We start from the raw sequence: 26,002 nt of genomic DNA, 5'->3' as shown, positions 1-26,002 counted from the left end.
CAGATCTATCGGAGGTTGGTGGTAGCGGAGACGATGTATGCTGAAGGTGGTGGTGGCTAACGACGACGACGATTATGGCATCGGCGATAACGTCAACCGACAGTAGTGGCGTCGGTATTTTCGACAAGATGGATATGGTAGCCGATGAAGCTTTTCAGCTACAATAAAGGGGAGAAATTAAGTGTTGTGTAAAAGAAAAAGACGAAGGATAAAGTAGTATTGTTATTATTTTTTATTTTCTTTTCAATTGTTGTAACAAAAGAAAATTGAAAAAGCAAATTAAAAGGGGTAATTCCATCATTTTTTAAAATATAAAATACTTTTAGAGCAAACTAGCAACAAAATGAAACTTTTGGACTGGTGGTGCTAGTCCAAACTTTTTTGGACCAAAGTGACAATTTTCAACATACCACAAACACCATTCTTGCAGTGTAGTCTAGATTTAAACTTACAATTATGTTTATTGTGTATTTTTTTCTACAATGAATCATTGTAAGTAGATGTAATAAGTTTGTTTAGCGCCTTTTCGATGGTTTTGGAATGGTAAGTATCACGAACAATTGTTTTCTATTATGTGTCATTTTCATAGAATGTTTGTAGTTGTTTTAGAAATATGTTGTTATTTTTTTATACAACAAATTAACAACACATGAAGAGTACATAACATGATGAAGAATAAAGAACAACACCATTTTCATTGATATAATATGTATGCAGTGATGTTACGGTCGTCTTGTAGGGAAGTTTGACAATATTTTCAAAGAATGTGATCTCAAATCAACACTTGTAACAACATTATGAACTGTTAGGCGAACCTTGGAGATCGCACCAATGATTAATTTAGTTTACATTATAATTGGTCTTAGAAGAATAAAAGGTATAGTAGGGATATGAGAGCACCTACTTTAGTGGTTTTGTAACAAAGTGTAACGTCTGGTTCCAAATACGCATTTAATTATAATTTATTCACTTTTGTAAAGCTACTCGACGAGTTGGGAGCCCCAGAATCGTTGAGTAGAAACGATATTGGTCGCGGGATTTTAAGTCACCCACTCGACGAGTTGAGAGTCTCGACTCGACGAGTAGGGATGCCAGGGTGAAACCCTAATTTCGAGTTTTTACACCCTATTTAAGCATCCTAATCCTCACTTGCTGGCCTCATTTCCATCCTCTAAGTCTCAAACCCTAATCCACGAAACCCTAGTGCCTTGTATGAGCTTGTGAGTTGTTTTGAGTGAAGATTGTATGTTTTGAAGCTTGTTAAAGAAGGAGAAGCTTGGAGATTCAGAAGGAAGCTAGTAGATCCAGAAACAACATCTCATCCTCTTCGTTTTCTGGTAAGCAAGTCTCAACCTTGCTTAGTAGCTTGTTAGATCTCCTTCTTATCATTTTATGGGGTTTTTGGTCCAAGAAACATGATCTTTGGGACATGGACATCCCAAGTGGGTATACCTTCAGATCTATGACCTTGAGGGGCTCACATGGCATAAAGGTGCAAACTTTATGGCTATGGAAGCCCCATGCAAGCTATAAGTTTCCATTTTAGCCTTTTAAGCTTCAAAAGGCCATGCATGGGAAGAAAGTTAGGAACTTTACGTGTTCATGGAGTGCTTAGAGTCTGGATCTCAGTGAATATGCCTTAGTTGGAGTATGGATGGCTTGTGGACCAAGATCTAGGTCCTAAAGGGTTAGGGTTTGGGCTAAACCCATGAAGAAGGGATATTAGCGGGTAAAGTTGGAAACTTTACCCTTAAAAGGACGTTTTTAGTGTGCATGAGGAATAAGAAGCTGAGATCCGAAGAGTAAAGGCTTAATCCTTTAAGAAGGCCCAAACAAACTGAAGAACTCGTCGAGTCCATAGAAGAACTCGACGAGTTGAGTCGTTTTGTCCCGATTCTGAATATGGTAGAACTCGACGAGTTGACTCGCTTAATCACGACTATGAGTAGCCAGGGAACTCGGCGAGTCAGAGGGATGACTCGACGAGTTGGATCGTGAGTCAGGGTTCTGATATGTTTAGGGTTCTATATTTTGCGTGGTTTTATTTGTTCGATTTTGTTGTTATTTTAGGGTTTCGATTATTTATGGTATTCATAGTTCGCGTCGCATTTTTGAGTCCTTTGCGCCACAATTTGGGTTTTTTCGTCGATATCTTGCCGCCACCGCGAAAATATCCTTTTTTTCATCGATATCTCGTCGCGATTATCATATTGCACCGCACTTTTCTATTAAGATCGCATTATTGTTTAAAGTTTTGTTTGTTTGGTTGTTGAAGTATTTGTCTGTATTCGTTGATTGGTATTAGTTTGCTTTTATTACACTTTTTTAATTATAATTTCCTTTCAATTATGAAACATAATTGAAGGTTTTATTACATTTTTCTTTTGTTGTCGGAGCTCTTGAAAAGATTGGTCATCAAAATTTTCCTACTCTTGTTATTCTTAATGTTTCCGACTGAATTCATGTTTTTTTTTCCATTGATTTTGAAAGCTTCTTAAAAAAGGTTTTATTATATTGAATGATTGGTCTAATCTATGTCGTCCTATTAAAACTTTAAAAAAATGTTTTTTGTTTTACTTTTACAAGAATGTCATTTTATGGTAAGAGAAATTATAATGTTTTTGTCTTACCTTCTTGTCATGAACATGGTTTGTTAAGGGTTTTAATAGTTTTTTTATTTAAGTTTAGTATTACAAAAATATAGATGTTATGTTTCGTTTGATATTATTATTAAAAATAATAAGATTTTTTTTAAGGTTTGGTAAATCTAGTTGCAAGTTCCACTTCCGTTAGTATCATTGGATCCATATTAGTTTCACTAATATATTGGATTTGGTTTTATTCCGATTTGAGTTCTTTTGTTTGTTTTTCGGCTGTAGCTTCCATTTTCATTTTTGGTTACAAAAGTATTTGATTCGGATTTATATTTGTTTGGTTATAATTTCTTTTGTTCTAGTTTTGTTTCGCGTCTCTATTTTACTTTTATTTTTATTTTTATTTTTCATTGGGTTTTGTTTTTGTTTCAATGTTGCTATTGTTTGGCAAACGGTCAATGTTTATTATTCAAGCATTGTGAGGGAAAGAAAATAAGGAGGATTGAGTACATTAGTTTAATAAAATAGAATACGGATGATTGGTTACATTAGTTTAGTACAATGCATATTTGCATATTGGGTTTTCTTTGTTTGGTTGTTGTCGGTATTATCTTTAGTGTTCATTTTGTTTTTGTTGCTTTCATGCAGATTGTTTGGTTTTGGTTGTTTTCGTGCAGATTGTTTGGTTTTGATTGTCTTTATGCAGATTGTTTGTTTTTTTTTGGATGTTTTCATGCAGGTTCTTTGGTTCTGCTGCTTCTCTTGAAGATTGTTTGATATTGTTGCTTAGATGACGATTGTTGGCCGCTACAAAAATACAGATTGTTTGGTTGCTTGTGGATATGAATGTTTCCTAAGACACACTCAGATTCTCATTTTCGTTTCTTTGAAGACAAACTCTCAAGTTTGTTTCCACCGCATTGTGAGTTTGAGGGGAAATATTAGCATAATAATATTTTGGGCTCTTTTGTATTAGACCTTATGTTAGCCCATTAGTCTGGTTACTCTTGATATCTTTCCTATTTATAGTCTTATTTGTCTTTCATTGTATTGTACAGTTATCTAGCAACAATGTAACCTTAGCCGTTTTCTATCAACAATGTAACCCTAACCGTTTTTTCTCTATATTGTTATTACTTCTTTTTAAATTCTTATTAGTTTACAAACATTAAATAGGAAGGGGACTTGGATCATTATCGATTTACCCAATGAGAGAAAACTCAGTTGGGTGAACGAGTTTATAAATCAAGTACAAATCTAATGGCGAAATTAAGCAGTATAAAACAAGGTTTGTTACCGAGTATTACAATCAAAGAGAAGATTTGAATTTTAATGAAATCTTTACTCGAGATGCTAAACATATAATTGTAACATGCATATTTTGTATGATTGTTCTTAGCTATAATTTATATTAACTTGACGTTAACAATGTTTTTTTGTATAGATCCCTTAAATAGGATGTTTATATGTATTTTTTTAAGAGATGATAAACATGTGTAAATTAGTAAAGTCCTTTTATAGGTTATAGGAAATGGAACCAAAAATTGACTTCATCTTTGATTGAATTTGGTTTTGCCAAAGCAAAAAGTGATTTTTTTTTTCTAAATTTAGAGGAGGTGTTTTTGGATTTTTGTTTGGTAGATGTTGATGATATAATTTTAACCGGTAGTTGTAGAAGTGAAGTTTCAATTGTCAAAACGTTTTTAAGAACTAAGTTTTTAATGAAGAATACATGTATTTTAAAATATTTTTAGGGATTGAGATTGTTGCAACAACTAATGTAGTATGAATTTTAAAAATGAAGTAGTTTGGGCATTTATCATATAAATTGGTTGATACTCCTCTTGATCTTAATGTGGTTGTGTTTCACGATGGAGTTGAAGAAAGTGAATGATTTGTTAAAAAGTTGGTTGGGAACTTGATATTATGCGACAAACACTGTACTTGATACTATGCTGACTATTTTCTCATGTATGTACGAGGTTTCTCATAACTCGTCATCCCAGTTAGAGAAAACCCTAAATCACTCTCATCCCTTTCTTTGCAACTTGTATATATTGTCTCTCTCATTTGTTTACCATGAGTTTTGTGTACAGAGTACAGACTGTGTGTGAGAGTTGTCTTTTAGGTTTAGTTAATAATATATTGTATAGGTTAGAGTGAGATTTCTGACATGTAAAAGTATCCAAAGATCCTTTACCAATAAAAGATTATTTATTTTCCTTTACCTGTCCGAGTTTGAGATGTAAGAACAGAAACCAAAAGCTTATAAAAATATGAGACGATAGAGGCATCAATTAAGATAATATTTTTTTTTTCTATTATGTTTCAAAAATTGGGAGCCATGTATTTTGTAGTTTATGTGACTATTTTAAATAAAAGTCAAAATGTCAAAATTTGGAATACTTCCGTTGTAAGGTAAGATAGCCCTCAGTGCGTCCATTTCTGTAGTTGTTGTCGCCTGCTCATTCGTTAACAATAACATAAAATTAAATTAGTCAAAACAATATCTTTAATCAATCCCACTACAAAATTAAAAATACTTTTGACTACAAAATATTAACCTTGTCATCAAGCAATAATGCTGTTATATTTTACTGACGCGGCTTTCAGCTTCTTCTTCAGCTGCCTCAGACTACAAGTATTATTATTATTATTTAAACTCTTAACATCTTCTTTTTCATTCTCTTCAACTACAACAGCATGTGGTTTATTTATATCCTTGTTGTCTGAATCCTCAGTCTTAATCCTTACTGATGTTGGAGGTGGGCTTAATTTATTAAGTAAAGTTGCTTTCAGTTTCTTCTTTAACTGCCTTATACTATTTTTATCAAATACACTCTTAGCCTTAGCCTTAGCCTTCTCATCCACATTCATATCCATATCCATATCCATATCCACTACAACTTCTTTTTCATTCTCTTCAATTATGTTCTCTGAAACCTCAGTCATTACAATAACATCATCATCATCTTCATCATTTGCATTTGTTGAAAATTGATGGTTTTTTTCTTCTTCAACAAGAGAAACATCAGCAGCTACTGATGACTCATGTCTTGTTTCAACACCAATTTCCTCCATTAAAGACCCCTGTGCTTCTCCAGCATCAGGGACTTCAAAATCCATGCTCACCTCTTCTTCCTTGTTGGGATTCACAGAATCAACTTCTGAATCTGCTTTTAGATTATCAACTTCATTCATCACAACATTCACAACCTTCTCAATCTCTGAATTTTCATCCAAAACAACATCATCATGTTTCTCTAGTATGGAATTACCCAAATCATTCACAATCTCTAAGGGTTCACTTGTTGTATCCTTGCTTACAGTGTCTTGGGGAGTTGATTTAGTCACCAAACTCTCGTTTTTTGCAATATCTTCATCTTCACACTCAGTGAGTTGACTCGCCACATCATGGCGAGAAGAAGGTGTCATTGTCAAAGACTTCTTTCTGATGCAGGAAACCAATGGAGTTTTCGAGATTTCTTCATCAACAACTATTTTTGCCTTTTTAGCCCTAGGAGATGCAACCTCAATCCTTTCAGGAGATTCAATGGACAACTCAGCAGTTTCAGATCTTGAAGGATTCAAAAACTCTTTAATCCCTTCCACCTGACACCATAAAACAAAAACAATAAAACCAATTTTACATGTATTATATAATTTACAGATACAGAAAAGATATGATATGATGGACATTACCTCAATTAAAGATTTTTGTGGTTCTCCATCTTCACCTTCAAAACTCATGCTCGCCTTTTGCTTCTTGGGATTCACAGAATCAACTAATAATTCCACAGAAAATGTAGATGAAGAAAAATCTCATTTTCAAAGGAAGTAAAAGCAAAAGACTTTTAAATATTTGGAGACAAGAATTTTGAAACTTACCCGTATTTCTGGAGATATTCTCCTCTATACCCTCTGCATTCATCACCTCAACAGCATTATGATTATCTAATTTTGAGGGCTCAATTGGATTGCATATGCCTTCTAAATCTGATTTTAGATTGTCCACATGGCCACTTTTCTCCTCAAGTTGCTCAAAGACTTCAACTAATTTCACCTTTAAATTGTCTACCTTCTCGTTTCCACTTTCAACTGTAGTGTCCACATGCACAACCTTTTCAATCTTTGAATCTTCATCACTTTTATCCAAAACAATAACATCATGTCTCTCTTGAGATGTTACACCTCCACCTTGAGATGTCTTTGAACCTAACCTTGTGGATCTTCTTGTGCTGTAAGCTCTCTGTACAGATGTAGTAATATCCTTTTTCACAGTTTCTTTATGAGTTGATTTAGTCACCTTCATCTGGCTATGTGTTTCCACAGGTGTATTTGGCATGCAGTTCTTCTCCTGATTCACTATACTATCACTTTTTGCAATATCTTCACACTCCTTCAGTTGACTTGACACATCATGGAAAGAAGAAGTTTCCAGATTCTTCTTTCTGGTGCAGGAAACCAATGGAGTTTTCAAGACTTCTTCATTAACATCTATCTTAGCCTTTTTTCGTGTACAAGTTCTAGAGCTTGTGCGAAGAACCCTAGGTGATGCAATCTCAATTCTTTCAGGCGATTCAATTGACATTTCAACAGGTTCTGTTCTTGAAGGATTCAAAAACTCTTCAATCCCTTCAATCTAACAACATGTAATAAAAACAACCATTTCCAAATCAATACAATGAAATTTTATATGTATTACAGCTCCAGAAAAAGGAAATGACAGACATTACCTGACTTAAAGACTCTTGTGCTTCTCCATCTTTACCTTCAAAACTCATGCTCGCCTTTTGCTTCTTGGGATTCACAGAACCAACTAATAGTAACAGATAAAATGTAGATGAGGAAAAATTTCATTTTGAAAGCAGGTAAAAGTAAAAGACTCACACTTTGGTTAAAATTTATAATGTTGTGCTAAAGATTGGACAAAGAAATGAGAGTGCATCCATTGTGAGACTGGACTTTAAGTGACATGAGGTTGATGGATTTTTGGGGCTCAAGACTTTTAAATATTTGGAGACAAGAATTTTGAAACTTACCCGTATTTCCAGAGATATTCTTCTCTATACCCTCTGTATTCATCACCTCAGCAACATTATGATTATCCAATTTTGAGGGCTCCAGCTCACTTCGATTGCATATGCCTTCTACACCTGATTTTAGATTGTCCACTTGACCACTTTTCTCCTCAAGTTGCTCAAAGACTTTAACTAACTTCACTTTTAAAGTGTCCATCTCCTCACAACAATCTACCTTCTCTTTTTCATTTTCAAATGTAGTGTCCACATGCACAACCTTCTCAATCTTTGAATTTTCATCACTTTCATCCAAAACAATAACACCATGTCTCTCTTGTAAGGGCTTACCCAAATCCTCTTTAGATGTTAGACCTGCACCTTGAGATGTCTTTGCACCTAACCTTGTGGATCTTCTTGTGCTGTAAGCTCTCTGTACAGTAGAAGTAGTTTCCTTTTTCACAGTTTCTTTATGAGTTGATTTAGTCACCTTCATCTGGCTATATGTTTCCACAGGTGTATTTGGTATGCAGTCCTTCTCATGATTCACTAAACTCTCATTTTTTGCAATAATTTCACACTCCTTCAGTTGATTTGCCACATCATGGAAAGAAGTTTCTGGATCCTTCTTTCTGGTGCAGGAAACCAATGGAGTTTTCAGGACTTCTTCATTAACATCTATCTTCGCCTTTTTTCGTGTAGAAGTTCTAGAGCTTGTGCGAGGAACCCTAGGTGATGTAATCTCAATTCTTTCAGGCGATTCAATTGACAATCCGACAGTTTCTGTTCTTGAAGAATTCAAAAACTCTTCAATCCCTTCCACCTGATAATGTATTTACAAACAACAGTTTCCAAATCAACACCAAAAAAAATTATATGTAAATGGTCAGAGATTAGACGAGGATGAAATGGAGTTCCAAAATACGAAAATGCAGAAACCAAGTATATAAAAATGAAAAACTCGCTATCACAAGATATATGAAAACATTAGTCATTAAAATACATAAAACGCATGATTCAACTATAAGAACAGAAAAGATGCAGAATCGAATTTGATTGAAATCAATTAACTTACCGTCTTAAGAGATTTGAGAGCATCGACCATGGCAATGCTGGTGATGTTAGCAGGGATTTTGTTGAGCTTACAGAGAGCCTGAAGTTCTCTTCTGTTAAGGGTTTGGAAATCCATGACTGAGAACTGAGATAAAATTAGGGCTTCAATTTGAAGAAGTTCGATCGAACATGAATGAGAAACTCAAAATGCAACGAGGAGGCGCGCAAGCATAGAACGACATTTATATATCAAAGCATCAAACCCTTGTCCGAACTGCGCGTGTTACATCATAGAAAACATAAAATACAGTATGTTGATTTTTGTTCGGAATAAAAACGAAAAAATGTGAGTATTATATAATTTTTCAAATAGGGCTGTAAAATAAAATTTAAAAATGATAATAAAATGTTTGATTGTGGACTGACATTTTAAATGTAAGAAACCTTATTCGATCATCAGGTTTTTTTGATCTTTTTTATGTGTTTTTGAGCGAAATTTTGAAAACATCTTCTAATGCTCATAAACTTACTTGGTGCCTCTAGCACTGTTATTGTTATTGATAATTATAAATTTAGAAAAAGAAAAACCTTATAAATCTGTATTTGGTTTATGTTTGAAAGTATATAATAATAATAATAATAATATACTTTAGTCAAATTATTTTAAAGAAAAATAATAACAAATAGTATTTCTCGTTTATTACTTTATTTGTTAGGCATGCATTAAATCATTTTTTATCTCTATTACAAACAAATATAAATATAAGCATAAGGTAAAATAAAATTGCCAAGAAAATATGATTTCACTAAGCAAAATTTTCTAATTGGACACATGTAACGTACAACTAGACCAATACGTCATTCATTTTAATTACCAAGAAGATGAGCACATATTATGATCATTTGTGTTAAACTTTCCTTAGTTTATTCCATAATCCTCTTAACCGAGTAACTTCCATCATCTGACTTTCTTCAGTAAGTTGCCTCTGTAGCAGTTACTCTAGCATTTCCAGTTGTTTATATTGGATTCTATGTTCACATAGAGAACTTCTAGCTTTCAGTCCTTAGTTCAAATCTCTATCTTTAGAATAGAATGATCATGCCTATCCCTCTTAGGTTGGCTTGCTTTGCTTCGTTTGACTTTGATTTAAACAGAGTTCAAACTCTGAATAAGCTCTTGCTTTGATTCACTTGGTGCCCTAAAATAAAGGGCTTGAAGTCGAGCTTTTGACTTAAGGCTTAGTGACAGACTTGAATCACGGAGGGTGACATATCAAGCAGTTACTTTAGTTGTTGATGGACTTTTTAGCTCACTGATCCGATGTGATTGAATTCCCTAAGAAAGAAGGCAACTAGTTGAATGTGAAGGGCAAGGAATGCAAGAACAAGGGATATCCAATACAACATTACCATAAAGTTAGGGTTCTCGTTTGCACATATATTTATATCACATAATCTTAATCTTGTCAATAATACATTATACATCATACATGTTAGACTTCATATGATGGTATTAAATTTATAATAAAATACATTTTCGTAAACATGCAATTAAATTAAATTTTTTACAAAAATTTTGAGGTATTTTGCAGTAACAAAACTAGATATGATAGTTAAACATGTCAAAAATTTTATATTTAACATTTTTTTTTACATAAATTGAATAAATTATCAAACTTGAGTGATTTTTGGACAATATAAAACTTTTATGTGTTAAAAGTTGGCTGAACTCGCCTATTTTGTAATCAATCCAAACTTAACCAGTGGATATTTTTTGGGTCAAACTAGGAATTTTGACTTCAATCCGATTATGTCTAAGCACAAAAAAATAAAATAAAAAACCATTTGAGCTCAAATATGATATTATTCCATTCTATTACTTTTCAAGCCACGTTTTTTGCATACCATGTCATAATTTCAATATAAAAACAAAAATGTTGTAGTAGAAACATGATGATGATGATGATGGGGTCAAAATTTTGCATACATTCATTCTTCTTCAATTCTCCATTTCTGTAGTTGTCACACAACTTGCATCCTTGCTTTTTATCGTTAAAGCTTTTAGTTGCTTCTTCAGCTGCCTCAAACTTGTATCAATTAAATTCTTCTTAACATTCTCATCTCCATCACCTTCTTTTTCATTTATGTTTTCTTCATTCTCCTTGTTGTCTGAAGATTTCTTGTCTTCTTTCATGAAAGACTCATGTGTTACTTCATCAACATCAATTTCCTCCATTAAAGACTCTTGTGTTTCTTCAAAATCAACTGTAATCACAACATAATAATCACAATCAATCTTTTTTCCTTAACAAATTATCATTTTTAGATTGACAAGAATTTGAAAACTTACCCTTATTTTCGGAGATATTCTCATCTATACCCTCTGCAATCATTACCTCATCGATAATATGATTATCTAACTTCAAGGGCTCGTTTGGAATTTCAGAGTTGAAGTGAATCAAATTCCCTGAAGAAACAAAAAGATTATATGACTCAATTCATGTAATAAGCATATGTGGAGTTATATCATATAAGAGATATGGAACTTACCATTGTACTCTGATTCTTCATTCTTCATCTCTGAAACAACACAGGGGATGCTTTCAGGTTTCAATATTGAAGGATCACTTGGGTTTTTGGTGTTAAAGGAAAGGGCATTATCGTCAATATCATCAGCTTTGACTGTGTGTTCCTCTGGAACCATAAAATTAGCATCCTGTTCCTTAACTGAAACATTCAGTGCTTCATTGAGATCAATTTTCTCATCTATGATCACCCATTTCTCTTCTGAATCATCATCTTCACATGGTTCTGAATCTGGTTTTAGATCTTCTAAATCCACATTCTCATGTTGCTCAATGATTTCATCTGATTTCACCTTTAAATCGTCTACCTCACCACAACAATCTACTTTCTTCTCTCCACTTTCAAGTGTAGTGATGTCTACATGCACAACCTCCTTCTCATTCTTTGAATTTTCATCACTTTGATTACCCAAATCCTTCACTTCAGCCAAAAACGAATCAAGCTTTATGGGTTCACTTCTTTCCCTCTCTATCACTTCTATCCCTTCAGATTTCTTTGCAGTCAACCTTGTTGATCTTCTTGTGCTGTAAGCTTTCTGTACAGTAGTGGTAGTAGTAGTAGCAGTCTCCTTTTTCAAAGTTTCTTGATGAGTTGATGTTGTAGTCCCTTTCTTTCTGATGCTGGAAACCATTGGAGTTTTCAGGAATTCGTTGACCTCTCCATCTAATTGCCTCCTTACTCCACGAGAAGTTGCCCTGCTCGCAGTCGCATGCAGAGACTCGGTTTCAGAATTATTAGCCTTTTGCCTAGTGGAAGTCCTACAGGTTGTGCGAGGAACCCTTACTGATGTAGCCTGAATTCTTTCAGGCGATTCAATTGACGATCCAATAGTTTCAGACCTTGAAGGATTCAAAAACTCTTCGATCCCTTCCACCTGATTGAATATAGGAAGCAACAACAGTTTCAAAATCAATATACCCAAATTTTATATGTATATAGTAGCAAAAAGAAATCATGGTAAAAGCATTCTGAATTACACAGATAACGATATTCTTCACAGTTGGGTGATAGAAAAAAGGCGCAATCAAACAGATTTAAATCGAATGCATTTTTCTCAATGCGAACACAATACGAAACAAATTGGATTAAATTGAATAACTCTTTCTCACAAAAGATACGATAGCTCATAAAGCTTTATAGTTTTAATTTAACATCTGTACACTAAAAACAACGGTTGGCCAATAGCGGGAATCTGAGATTGGGTTTTTCAATACAAAATACTAATACAATAAGAAGATGCATAATCAAATTGGATTGGAATGAATTAACTTACAGTCTCAAGAGATTTGAGAGCATCGACCATGGCAATGTTGGTGACATTAGCAGGGATTTTGTTGAGCTTGCAGAGAGCTTGAAGTTCTCTTCTGTTAAGGGTTTGGAAATCCATGAGTATTGAATTAGTGATCTGAATTAGAAAATTAGGGTTTGAATTGGAAGGAGGTGGATCGAGTATGAGTGAGGAACTCAAAATGCGATGAGGAGGCGGTAAGCATAGAGGGATATTTATACGAGCAACCCTTGTCCGTAGGGCGTCCTGTCGTATGATACCGTTACAGCGGGGAGATTTGAAAATTAAATCATTACTTAATCAGTAGATTACATGAATGGTCCTTGGCGTTTTTTGTTCGTAGCTTTTTTAAACTCAGACCCTTCTTATTTTGTTTTGTTTCGATTCTGGTCCCTAATCAATTTAAAATGACAATATATATATATATATATATATATATATATATATATATATATATATATATATATATATATGGATGATTTTGTGCAAATTTAGATGTAATTTTGTTTGTTTTTTATGTTCATAACTAACTATTCTCTTCGTACCACACTACTACACATGTTTCTCACATCAATATATATACTAAGTTGACAGCTAGAAAACGTTATGTTTGAAATCCTAGTAGAAATTTCAGAGCTTTGTTATGGATTTATCCTTAAAAAATAAAGACAGAGAAGATCTGAAGAACGACCTTCAGGTTATACTTTAATCTTCATTGAAAATGAAGATGGTTTTCAAGGAAGCCTAATGATTAAAAATATCTTCTTTCAAAAATTAAGAAAATAGATCTTAAAATAAAAAAAGAAAATATATTCAGAAACGTTCCCTCAAAATTTAATATTTTGAATACGTTAAAAAGAGAAAAAATGAAATATTTTACTTCGTTAGTACAAAAGAAATGTATGTCGACATAAAAGATACTACATGATCTGTTTATTTACCACTATTAACCAAAAAACAGATAAACAGTAACCTAAACGATATTCCCACAAAACTAAGATCTAAAATTAGAATGGCCCACATTGGAGCAGTAAAAATTCTACTCAAATCTCAATTTCTGTAACGACCATAAAAATTTCAACCAATTTAAACTTTTCAAAAACAACCCAGTTTCATAAAGTTATTACAAAAAGGTTTTCAATACAATTATTATCAGAATCTTCCCAGAACCACATCATAAAACATAATCATGAGGAGCGGTACGATCACGCCTTTGCCTTGCCACAGTCTCCTGAAGAACCTGAAAACATTAAACCACAACTGTAAGCCCGAAAGCTTAGTGAGATACCCCCAAAATACCAACCACATATATCATACACGCACAACATGCCATATCATAACAGAACACAGAACAGCCATGCACTTCGGGTCTACTGTGTGACTGGTCCGCCGTACCGGACCTTCAGTCCACCTGGTCCACCCTCCGAGTCTAGCCATATACATCGAGTCTACAGTGTGATTGGTCCGCCCGCACCAGGCCTTCAATCCACCTGGTCCGCTCTCTGAGTCTACAGTATGACTGGTCCGCCTGCACTGGGCCTTCAGTCGGCCTGGTCCACTCTCCGAGCCTCGGTATGTCTGGTCCGCCCTCTTGGGGCCTATAGCCTATCCGGACCGCTCGCTGGGTCTTCGGGATAATCGGCCCGCCCTGGGTATGTTGGCCTACAGCACAAAGCAGGATCCGCCTCAACCCAACCCCAATCAACAACCATGTGTACATAAACATATAATCATATAACAACAACTCAACCAATCTAGCAGATCACATACGCAGCACATCCCTACCAGGATTCCGACCTAACCGGTCACTAGCATAGCATCATCCTATAAACCAGGATACCGACCCTAACCAGGTCTCTAACATATATCATCCTAACTACCAGGATGCAAACATAACAAAGCAATAACATAACAAACAGCTACCCGGATTTCCATCCGATCAAGGGTCGGCCTTGGTGCCGTAGACCCTGTCGATATAGTGAGGATAACTCACCTCGCAACTGCCGAAACTCTGAACTGAAGAAGCAGATTCCCGAACCTCCGCCTCACCAAAAATCCCGAACTACCCGAAGCGACAAAACAAACATTAGACCAAGCACAATATCCTTCCAAGGGTAAATTGACCAATTTACCCTTAACTCAATCTGGTCCAAGACTAAGGCCCAACACTAGAATATGAAGGGTCCAACACTAGGTAAGCTTCTCAAGCCCACTAGTGACCCACCAATGGCCCAATTTGCTACATTGGGCCTAATCCCTTAATGGGCCTCAACCTAAGCCCACCATATAATCCTTGGTCCATAAAATATGATTTCTGATGGCCCACTAAGGCCCAAATACCCAAACATGCCCCAAACCACGGCCCAAAAACTCATGATCCATGTAAACAGAGTACGCGGGACGTACCTCCCATGTACGCTAAGCGTACAGGCAAAATGGTGAGTACGTTGGGCGTACATCACTTTACGCGGGGCGTAAACCCGCTGAACTCAAAGTCCTCATAAGTCCTTAATGGCTTAAGCTCTTAAGCCCAAACTTCAGATCCATCGACCAAACATGACTAGGATCCAAAAAGTCTCAAACTTTATCACTTGGGACGTCCATAAAGCTCTTAACTCAAGGTCTTAATTCATTAAGGCCCATCTATATCATATATGAGACAACCAAAGCCCTTGGGACCTTATTTTTCTTACTCAAGACCTCTCCTAAGGTCTAAAAGGACAACTAATCTCAACCAACTCGAATCATGTATCAAGATGAGGCTTTTGGGACAAGAAAGATGTCAAAACTTCATAACACCAAGATCCACACAAAATAAATGTCAAGCAAGAGACTTTATACCCAAAAGGGCTCCAGAAGATGATGTTATTCCAGATCTAAAAGATCCAACTTCCCAAGTCCTTCTTTGACAACTTCCTCTTTTCCTCTTCCAAGCTTAAACCTCCAAAATGAGCTTCCCAAGGTCAAGATCTCACAAAAAGGAAGGGTGAGGCGTTCTAGGGTTTCTCTGAGGTTGGGGAGACTGATAATGAGGCTAGGGTTTGAGCCATTATGTTCCTTATATAGTGGCTCACCCTCAAATTAGGGTTTAAAAGACTCTGGACGTACGCTGGGCGTACGCCCCCACAGACCCGTGTTCATTTACCTAATTACGTTGGGCGTAACCCAGCCTACGTTGGGCGTACCCAGCATGTCCCATTCTCATACTTGGCCTTCCTTATCAACTATTCCCATTAAGGGCTATAATTGACAATATCTTCGAAATGCCATAACTCCTCTACTCTAAGCCCGTTCCCGATGAACTTTATATCCATGCGAAGGTGGCGAGAAGCCCTATGCTTCTATCAACATACACCGGTCCGAAACCTTCTCGGATAAAACCCATTGCCCATAAATGACCGAAACGCCCTTACTCTTGATCTCGGAACCCATGAATAGATATTTTAAGAACGGGACGTTACAATTTCAAGAAGGAATTAATTCTCCAACAAAAATGGCCTTGGTTGATGATAGAATCAATCATCGACAAGATTTGTAACATCCATAAAATTCGAGCCAATTTAAAACTTTTTAAATCATTTAAAACCATTCAATTATTACAATTTGTTTTAAAAATAGTTTAAACATCATAGTTCCAAAAATCATAATCATCGATCGAGGAAGTATACGGTCACGCATTCGCCTACCCGCAACCATCCGCTAAACCTGAAATAATAAACTGAAACTGTAAGCCCGAAAGCTTAGTGAGTTACCCCCAAAATATCAACGCCACACCGATAACCATATCATATAAACATATAAGCAACAAAACAGCCATACATCTCGAGTCTACAGTGTGACCGGTCCGCCCGCACCGGGCCTTCAATCCACCTGGTCCACTCTCTGAGTCTACAGTATGACTGGACCGCCCACATCAGGCCTTCGGTCTATCTGGCCCACTCTATGAGCCTCGTCACGTCTGGATCGCCCTCTCGGGGCCTTCAACCTATCCGGACCGCTCGTCGGGCCTTCGGCTTAACTAGGTGCTCTCCTGGGCCTACAGTCTATCCTGTTTTCCCTGTGTATGTTGGCCTACAACACGAAGCAGGACCCGACTCAACCCAACCCCCATACCAATCAAACAATCATGTGCACATAAATATCATACGCTAACATGTATATAATAGATAATCATACCGATCTAACAGATCACTAGCATAGCAATCATCCTATAACTAGGATACCAACCTAACCGGTCACTAACATAACATCATTCCTATATACCAAGATAGCGACCTAAACCAGGTCACTAACATAATACCATCCTAACTACCAGGATGCAGATCTAGTAGATCAATAAACATATCAAGCAAATACCCAGATACAAATCCAATAAAGGGCCGACCTTGGTGCCTTAGACCTTGTTGATATAGTGAAGATAACTCACCTTGCAATGCCGAACTAAACCACGAAATCATGCTCCCGAAACACTGCCCCAAACTCCAACACCCTTAACCACCAATGATCTAATTTCATAAATACCCGTTTACCAAAAACCCTCAAAAGTCAAACATGGTTAACCCTGGTCAAAGTCCAAGTGAACAGCCAAGTTCAACAGTCCATGTTGACCCAACTCGTCGAGTCCAACTACTGACTCGTCGAGTTCCTCCAAAACTCAGAAAACCGCAAAATCCATGAGTCACCTCGTCGAGTTTCCCCATTAGCTCGTCTAGTCTACGCGTGTCTAAATATCGGGAAGAACCCTAACTGACTCGTCGAATTTTCTTACTGACTCGCCGAGTCCATGCAAGCCAATAAAGGCAATCTTCAACCGACTCGTCGAGTCAACCATGCAACTCGTCGAGTCTCATTCAGTCCATCACTCAATCAGACGACTTTAAGCTGGTCCAAAGCTCTAAACAGTAGATCTATGCTCCTAGGGTGTTATTATCATGTAACGTTGCTAACTTTACATGCATGCAAGGTTTTATGAAGCTAAAACACTCATAACTAGCATCAGGAAAAGGTTTTGAACATGAAAGAGGGATAGGGCTTCATAAATCTTAAGGCTTTATGTCCATAAGGCCTTGGGAAGTCAAGATCTGAAACTATGCCCTTGTGACAAGCTCAAATCCGAGAGTGACCCCATCATGCCCTAGAAATGACCATTCTTATACCAAAAAGGGAGATTTAAGCAATGAAATGCAAAGGTGGTAGCTTTATACCTCAATCTTGTTGTCATAACATTGGAAATGTTGGATCTACAAGCTCTTCCTTGTTCCAAGCTCTTAACTCCTCAAGAAATGCTCCAATACACTCTATTTTGGTCTCACACACTCAAGAATAGAGACTTGTTAGCTATTAGGGTTTCTTTGGACGTGAAGGTGACAAGGGAGACTGAGGAGGAAAGTTAAGGACCTTTAAATAAGGTGCAAACCCCTAAAATTAGGGTTTTCACTTTCTATCACCTACTCGTCGAGTCAGGTCCTCCAACTCGTCAAGTAGGGTCTAAAATCCACGCGACTGATTTGGCCACTGCTCGACGAGCTGGCCTATCTACTCATCGAGTCGCCTTTGAAACATGACTCTTAAAGCTTTAAACTGATATCGGGAAATCGAGATGTTACAACATTGTATTCTTGGTGCAGCCAAAGGAAATCTAGCTTACCAAAAATTCATGTTTTCAGTTTACCCTAAATTTGGCTTAGATCCGAAAATCAACAAACTTAAATGAGGTTTTATTTTTTATTCATCACTTTGAAAGAAGTGATCTCATGAATCCAAGAGATAAACCCTTCACAATAACTTACCTCATATGATATGCATTGATAAATAGTTATCATAGCATATACTATAAAAAGGAAGATTACATAGAACTTGAAGATGTATTCTAAAAAATAGGACATGTCAAAGATAAACATTTTTGTGACATAGATCCTCAAGATAGCTCTTGGTCTTTAAACATAGCCAGAAACAAAAAAGCTTTAGGAGAAAAGCAACCACCTAGAATCTCAATAGATTCTCTTCATATAGGTGAAATATCCGAATCTCTGGAACCTACTCCAAGAAATATACTCAAAAGCATAAGAAGTATGTATTCTAGAGTTGATAATTTGAATTAAACGATCAACCAACTAAGGATGTGTTTGGCGCGCCACAGTTAGCTGAAAAGCTAGCTTATTTTTCGAGTTTTTTTAAGTTGTCGTGTTTCACAGGCCAAAAAGTACCTTATAAGCTAGTTTTTTTAAAAAGCTACTTAGACTAGCTTTTTAAGAGCTTTTTTAAAATTTTCCAAATATACCCCTTAATTAATTATAAAAGCACATTCTTCTAAATGTCTTTTTATGTCATTTCACATTTTCAGCTAGTTTTACCAAACATCATTTTTTATCAGCTAGCTTTTTAGCTAGTATGCTAAACATAGCGTAAGTGAAGTAATCAATGAGTAAGGTAGACATTCCTCATATTTAAAAAAATGGTAAATCATCGAGACTTAAAAATCTTGATGATCCTACCAAAAAAAGAATATGCTTTTTCTTCTTTAGGAAAAGTAGGCGTTCAAACCCTAGCTAACATTTGTAACAATATAAATCAGATTGTCGCAAGATGCTGGTTAAATACACTCAAAATAAATCATTATTTTGGAATTTAAAAAGATATTTCTAAAGATATATCACAAAATAATAAACCTTTCAATCAATTTATGAAAGATTTAAGTTTTGCCCTTCAAAATGGATGAGAAATTGATAACAATCAGTTTGAATTTTTTTTACTCGGTTAGAAAAAATAAACAACATAATAGAACATTACTCAAAACTACTGGAAACTTTTAATAAAATTTCTAAAAACTTCGATGATCTACTAAAAGAAGTTGCCCATAAAGTTGTTGTTACAGACCAAATGAAAGATTTTAATCTTAGATTAAAAGAAGTGCAAAATCAAATGAAACAACTTATGGGATGACATCTATGGTTGACATCAAGGAATCACTTAATCAATTAAATGAAAAAGTTGAAAAACTATATGAAAAGATTGATCAAATGATTAACCAAGGCTTAGTAACTACAAACCAATTAGAAGCCATCGTTGCTAAAACTATTAATGAAACGCAAAAAGAACTTCAAGATTGTTCTTGCAACAAAAAAATTGTTGAAATAATCAATAAAACTACTACGGTTTTAGATCCTAAGACTGAAGATAAAAAAGTCATTCAATGGTAAGTACTCATACCCTAATTATAATGTAGGAAATGAAGAACTAGGATCATCAAGGAATCCTAGTTCTATGTCATGGCCTAAAGACTACTTTAAGTCAACATGATAGACTATTTATCTAGAGTAGAAAAATTCTCCTGGGATAACTATGAAGATGAAGAATTAATAATCAATGGATCAAATGTCTTGATTATTGATCAAGCTCTTAGGTTACTAGATCTTGTTGAATCTAAAGGAAATGATACATTAAACTTAGAAATCTCTACATCTGAGGAATTTAAACAACTTTTCCACTTCGATGAAGTGATTAACGTCATAGAAGAAACATTTGACAAAGAAACTTTTGTATATATTTCAGAAGAAGAAGTAGAATCACTTTCTTATGATATAGAGACTAACTTCGGGATGAATAAGACCGAACCACATTTGGATCATCTTGGAGAATCTTCTTTTCAAGGTGAAAGAAGAAAAAAACCTAAAACTGAACAAGGTCATAGAACTGGCTCTATGCCAGATCTTACCATTGGAAATCCAAACTAGTTCGGTACAAACATTCTCAATATTGACAACATTGAAACAAATAGAAAAAAAAGTTATCGACAGATGGACTTCGAAAATAAGTCTAATCATTCAGACTGACAAAGAAAAATATGCAACAAAAGAATCTATCCTTTTATTGTTTGGCCATAAAACATCAGGAATAGTTCAAAATTTTATCAAAAATACAAATTGGATTAGTCATAACTCAATGACTGTATTCCAAGACATGCTTGATGCCATCTACATGATGTCCTTTGTATAAATCTTATAGAAGAAACTGGTATAAGATCTATATGGATTTAACTCACATTTTAGTGTTAAATGTCTCGCAACTTCTTTTAACTTAACTTAGACAGAAGTTATTTCCTAGGATGAAATCTATTCCACATTCTTGTTGGTATATAGAGGGGGTATGGAAGATTTCTCCGGTATATCTTAACTGTTAAGCAATACATTTTTTGTTGATAATTATAGGTCCGTTTGTTGTAGAAACCTTTATAGGTTTTGGAGTGTTAATCCAATGTTCTTTGGAATAACATATTTACTTGCGATACAAAGACTGACTCCTGTATCAATATAAAAATAAGCAATCCATATTCGCTTCACTATTTACGACACTTTGTTGTATAGGATTGAACGCGAAACTTCAAAGGGTCATCATACAAAGTCATATTTAAGCGTTCCTTATATCTCCAAGATCATCATCACAACTACTTCAACTTTCATCAAGACTATTTATCTTAAATACTATTTTTTAATGTTTATGTTAGTCATGTTTATCAATTTTTCACCTAATATTATATACACATAAGATATACATAAATTTCTATATATTCAAATACGTTTCTTTCATTGATTCAGAAAAAGTTTACAATTATTGACCAACGTTGGTTGCATATGCTACTAATGCTTAACGAGAAACGCGAACGTTACATAGACTCTTGAGTGTATCATATGATACTAATGAAAAGCGAACCATACTGACGATATCATATGATACTAATGGAAGGTGAAGACAAACAAAGACATTTTGAAGATGTAACCTTAGAAAGAGATGTAACTTTAGAAAGATTGTGGATTATTTCGAAGTATGGAACTATCGTTTTTTGTAACATCTATATATAATCTACTTATATAATAACAACTAGGTGTGAGACCCGTATATTACACGGGTTGATTTAATTTTTTTTTAACATTAAATTAAAGTGTAAATAGAAAATATTGTTTAATGTATAAATTTAAAATAAGAAATGAATAAACGTATTTATTGCAATTTAATATCATATATATGATATTTAATACTTTACATATATAAGTATATGACTTTAATTTTAAAAATTGAAACAAACAAAAAATTGACAAGTGGATAATATTTATTTTAAAAATACCAAAAAATGACAAGTGCAAAACTCATGAGAGATTGATATGTGGCAAAATGTGACATCCCCAAAATCACGGCCAGAAAAGACCGGTTTGTTTATGCTTTGTTTAAAAATCAGAGTAACATTTTAAATAAAAGTGTTGCGGAATTTGTCCCAAAACAAAATATGATAAAGATTTATCAAAAGCATTTCCATAGAAATGTATTTCATTAAAAGACTTGGGATGTCATGTTCGTACAGATCAAAAGCATAAACAGTACAATATAAGCCTTACTACATTATTTCATATCTACAGGCCTATATTCGTAATCCCTCGTCCAAACATCATATCTATGCTCAAGCGCCACTACCTGTAATACATAAAACTGAGTGGTCAGGCTTGGGAGCCTGGTGAGCACATAAAGTTTTCAACCCACAATAAATAAGTTTATTAACTTCATTAAATTAAACAAACCCGATTACCCGTTCCTGTTATCCTCACATTACGTCCCTAAGCATCTATCATAAGGGACCTACCCTAAGGATTATCATCGGGACGGACACTACTGCTAAGGGGATTCCTCAGCAATAAATGTCCTTAAGGCAACCATGTGGGGGATGGAGTACATCTGGTGAGCACACAGTTCAAATAAATACACAGTTCGAATAAACACCTACATGTTGCGAGCCTGCTAGTGTTCCACTGGACTGTCTAGAATAGTCTGTGGTCGTCGTCTATACTCCGCTAGATGACTGGATCATCAATATCATCTATAACGAGGCCTCTTATTATTTTATTTTGTCACACAGCAACTATTACATCTACCCATGTTTTACCCAACACATTTTGTAGATATAAAATACATATACAGTTTAAATCATTGAAAACATGTATAAAACGTTCATCCAACATAGATAGCAAGTATACAGATAATATACACACACAGCACGTAATTTATATAAAATACTTCATATATATGTGTAAGCTGAAAGTAACTATGCACTCACCTGAGTAGGTGGTGACTTGGCGCTTGGACAGCACTTCGTTACTCTTAACACACTTTTCCTTTGGCAAAACCTAGTATCATTGCCACTAGGGTTTAGTCTAACATTAACCGCGATTAATTAATAGTCTAGCTATTATTATTATTATTATTATTATTATATAAGCGTTAAACGATACTTATATAACCCATAATAATAGCCCAAGTACTTATTATAAGGTCCTAATAACATTACTATATTAAAACGTAAGCTAAACTAAAGATAGGTTAGGCGTAGCTCACTTACAGCGGGTTTTCTCGAAAACCGGGCTTCGCTGGAGAAGCGTTCCCGAGCCGAAAGGCTCTTTTCTCGGGACTCCGGGAGCCTCGGGGCTTCCTTCGGGTGCTAGGGGGTTTACCTAGACTTTTAGGGGGGTTAGGGAGGCTAGAGAGAGAAACTAGAGAGAGAAAGTGAGTTGGGGAGGTGTGAAGAGAAGGCTAGACCCGACACCTCTATTTATAGTGCAAAATCTGATGGACTCGCCGAGTAGGGGGGGCCTACTCGCCGAGTTGGTCCATGTGGTGGCCTTCTGGTGGTGCCACGTGTCCAATTATGGTGGTGCCACGTCACCCCCTATCGCGTATCAGCCTTCGAACTTAGAAAAATCATAATTTTCGCATACGAGCTCCGTTTTCGACGTTCTTTATATCCACGCGTAGGTAAAATCAATATCTACAACTTTCATTTAGACTCCGTCGGCTAATTCTCGACCGATCTCAAATTTAACAGTAGGAGGAGTTTAGACTGTTAAATGACCGCGAAGAATTCGTAACTCCTTCATACGAACTCTGTTTTTGTCCATATTTTTACCGTTGAGTTCCTATTAATGAGATCTTCAACTCTCATTTAGGTCGCGTAAGCCAAAAACCGCTCGAACTAAAATTCGAGTTTCGGGCCGTGTACTGCTAAGCCGAATCTTAGAAAAATCATAACTTCCTCATACGAAGTCAGATTTGGGCGTTCTTTTTAGTTTAACATATTCTAAAACTTTCGTTTAGATTGCTAAGGCTAAATCTCACTCTACCGTAAATTCACTATTTACGCTTCCCGGTGTCGTGTCGGTTTTGCCGTAAAACTTCGACGGGCCATAACTTCTTCGTTATAACTCGGATTTCGGCGTTCTTTATATGTATGGAAACCTTGAGACATATTATACTACTTTATGTAGAGATATCGGTCTTATCTCACACTTTAATTTTGACACTTATTTTTATTCTTTATTTATAATTAAATTGTAAGCACATAAATACACATAATTCACATAATACTCAAATATTTCATCTTTATTACTTCAAAAAGAGTTACAATAGTTGACCTAGACTATTACATTGACAATTATGCTTAGCCCTGAAACCCGGGCGTTACAATTCTCTCCCCCTTAGGATGATTCCGTCCCGGAATCATGCATCAGCAAACAGATGTGGATAGTGACTCATCATGTCATCCTCTGTTTCCCAAGTGAGATTCGGCCCTTTTGAATGTTTCCATCGGACTAGCACTAAGTCGACCATCTTGCGTCGTAACTTCTTAGTCTTACGGTCAACAATTGCCTCGGGCTCTTCGATCAGCCTCTTATTCTCATCCATTCTTAACTCTGAGATTGGAATTATGTCTGGAACATCTCCCGTGAATTTCCTCAAATAACACACATGGAAGGTGTTATGAATACCATTAAGTTCTTCGGGTAATTACAGCTTGTAAGCTTGGTTCCCAATCTTCTGAAGAACTTTGAACGGTCCAATAAACCTTGGACTCAACTTTCCTCGTTTCCCAAATCGTATAAGCCCCTTCCACGGTGAGACTTTAAGCAAAACCGAATCCCCAACCTCGAAGGTTATTGGTCGTCTTTTCTTGTCAGCATCGCTCTTTTGACGATCCTGGGCCGCTAACATTCTTTCCCTAATCACCTTCAACTTCTCAGCAGTCTCATAGACTATCTCGGGGCCCATAAACTGCTTCTCTCTGACTTCAAGCCAACAAGACGGCGTACGACACTTCTGTCCATACAAGGCTTGGTAAGGTGTCATCTTGATGCTCGAGTGGAAACTATTGTTGTAGGAAAATTCTACCAAAGGTAAGTGCTCGTCCCAATTCCCTTGGAATTCGAGGGTACATGCTCTCAGCATATCTTCCAGTGTCTGAATTGTTCTTTCGCTCTGACCATCGGTTTGCGGATGATAAGCCGTACTCAGACATAATTTCGTACCCAATTCCTCTTGTAAACTCCTCCAAAACCTCGACGTAAAACGACTATCATGATCAGATACAATCGTAAGAGGGACACCGTGAAGTCTTACAATTTCCTTCATGTAAGCATTTGCGAGCTTATCTGTAGACCACTTCTCGTTGGCTGCTATGAAGTGTGCACTTTTGGTGAAACGATCCACGACTACCCAAATCATGTCGTGTCCGCTCTTCGTCCTAGGTAGTTTAGTCACAAAATCCATGGTGATGTCTTCCCATTTACCTATGGGAACAGGTAAGGGTTCTAAACTCCCATACGGTTTCTGATGTTGTGCCTTAACTCTCGCACATGTCACACACTTGGCCACATACTTTGCAACATCGAGCTTCATCGTCGGCCACCAGTAGTAGGGTTTTAGGTCCCTATACATTTTAGTGCTACCGGGATGAATTGAGTACATGGTCTTATGTGCTTCCTTCATCAGAAGGTCTCTTATTCCTCTCGTCTTAGGTACCCAAATCCGATCTTGGAATACCTTCAGACCTCAACTGTTTGTACCGAACACTAACGTTTTGCCCAAACATTCTTCCTTTCGATCATTCTTCTCTAAAGATTCTTCTTGAGCTTTTCTGATACTTTCCATAATCGTCGAGACGACTTCAATTCTCAACGCTCTTGGCCTTTTCCTTTCAAGGTTGACTTTCCGACTGAGAGCATCAGCAACAATATTTGCTTTACCTGGGTGGTAAAGTATCTCACAGTCGTAGTCCTTGAGTAGTTCTAGCCAACGTCGTTGCCTCATGTTCAACTCCTTCTGATTAAAGAGATACTGGAGACTCTTATGATCAATGACGAGCTTGCACTTCGTGCCGTAGAGGTAATGCCTCCATATCTTTAGAGCGAAAACTACCGCTACCAACTCCAGATCATGAGTGGGGTAGTTCTTTTCGTGCTCTTTCAATTGTCGAGATGCGTATGCTATCACCTTTTCTCTTTGGGTTAGAACACAACCCAACCCAACTCCAGATGCATCACTATAAACCACAAAGTCTTTAACTCCATCGGGTAGAGAAAGTATCGATGCTTCACATAACTTCTTATTTAGCTTCTCGAATGCCTCATCGTGCTTCTCACTCCACG

General features: G+C 36.1%; 2 protein-coding genes across 2 annotated transcripts; both read right to left on the bottom strand.

The window, feature by feature from the left end:
- Positions 1–4,891: 4,891 nt before the first annotated feature.
- On the bottom strand, positions 4,892–8,963 carry LOC111891840 (uncharacterized). Its single transcript, XM_023887902.3, has 7 exons — positions 8,688–8,963; positions 7,637–8,435; positions 7,331–7,413; positions 6,483–7,236; positions 6,297–6,379; positions 5,159–6,206; positions 4,892–5,055 (listed from the first exon to the last, which is right to left on the bottom strand). Exons 1-6 carry the CDS (start codon positions 8,799–8,801, stop codon positions 5,166–5,168), a joined length of 2,874 nt encoding a protein of 957 aa, XP_023743670.1. The 5' UTR covers positions 8,802–8,963; the 3' UTR covers positions 4,892–5,055; positions 5,159–5,165.
- Positions 8,964–10,509: 1,546 nt separating this feature from the next.
- LOC111891841 (uncharacterized) lies at positions 10,510–12,788 on the bottom strand. The gene is made up of 4 exons (XM_023887904.3): positions 12,525–12,788; positions 11,216–12,125; positions 11,016–11,132; positions 10,510–10,930 (listed from the first exon to the last, which is right to left on the bottom strand). Exons 1-4 carry the CDS (start codon positions 12,636–12,638, stop codon positions 10,665–10,667), a joined length of 1,407 nt encoding a protein of 468 aa, XP_023743672.1. The 5' UTR covers positions 12,639–12,788; the 3' UTR covers positions 10,510–10,664.
- Between the last annotated feature and the right edge of the window lie 13,214 nt (positions 12,789–26,002).

This window comes from Lactuca sativa, chromosome 3 (assembly GCF_002870075.4).
Source record: "Lactuca sativa cultivar Salinas chromosome 3, Lsat_Salinas_v11, whole genome shotgun sequence".
NCBI classification, from domain to species: Eukaryota; Viridiplantae; Streptophyta; class Magnoliopsida; order Asterales; family Asteraceae; genus Lactuca; species Lactuca sativa.
Note: the sequence above shows the minus strand (reverse complement) of the source record. Positions and strands in the feature narration are given on the sequence as shown.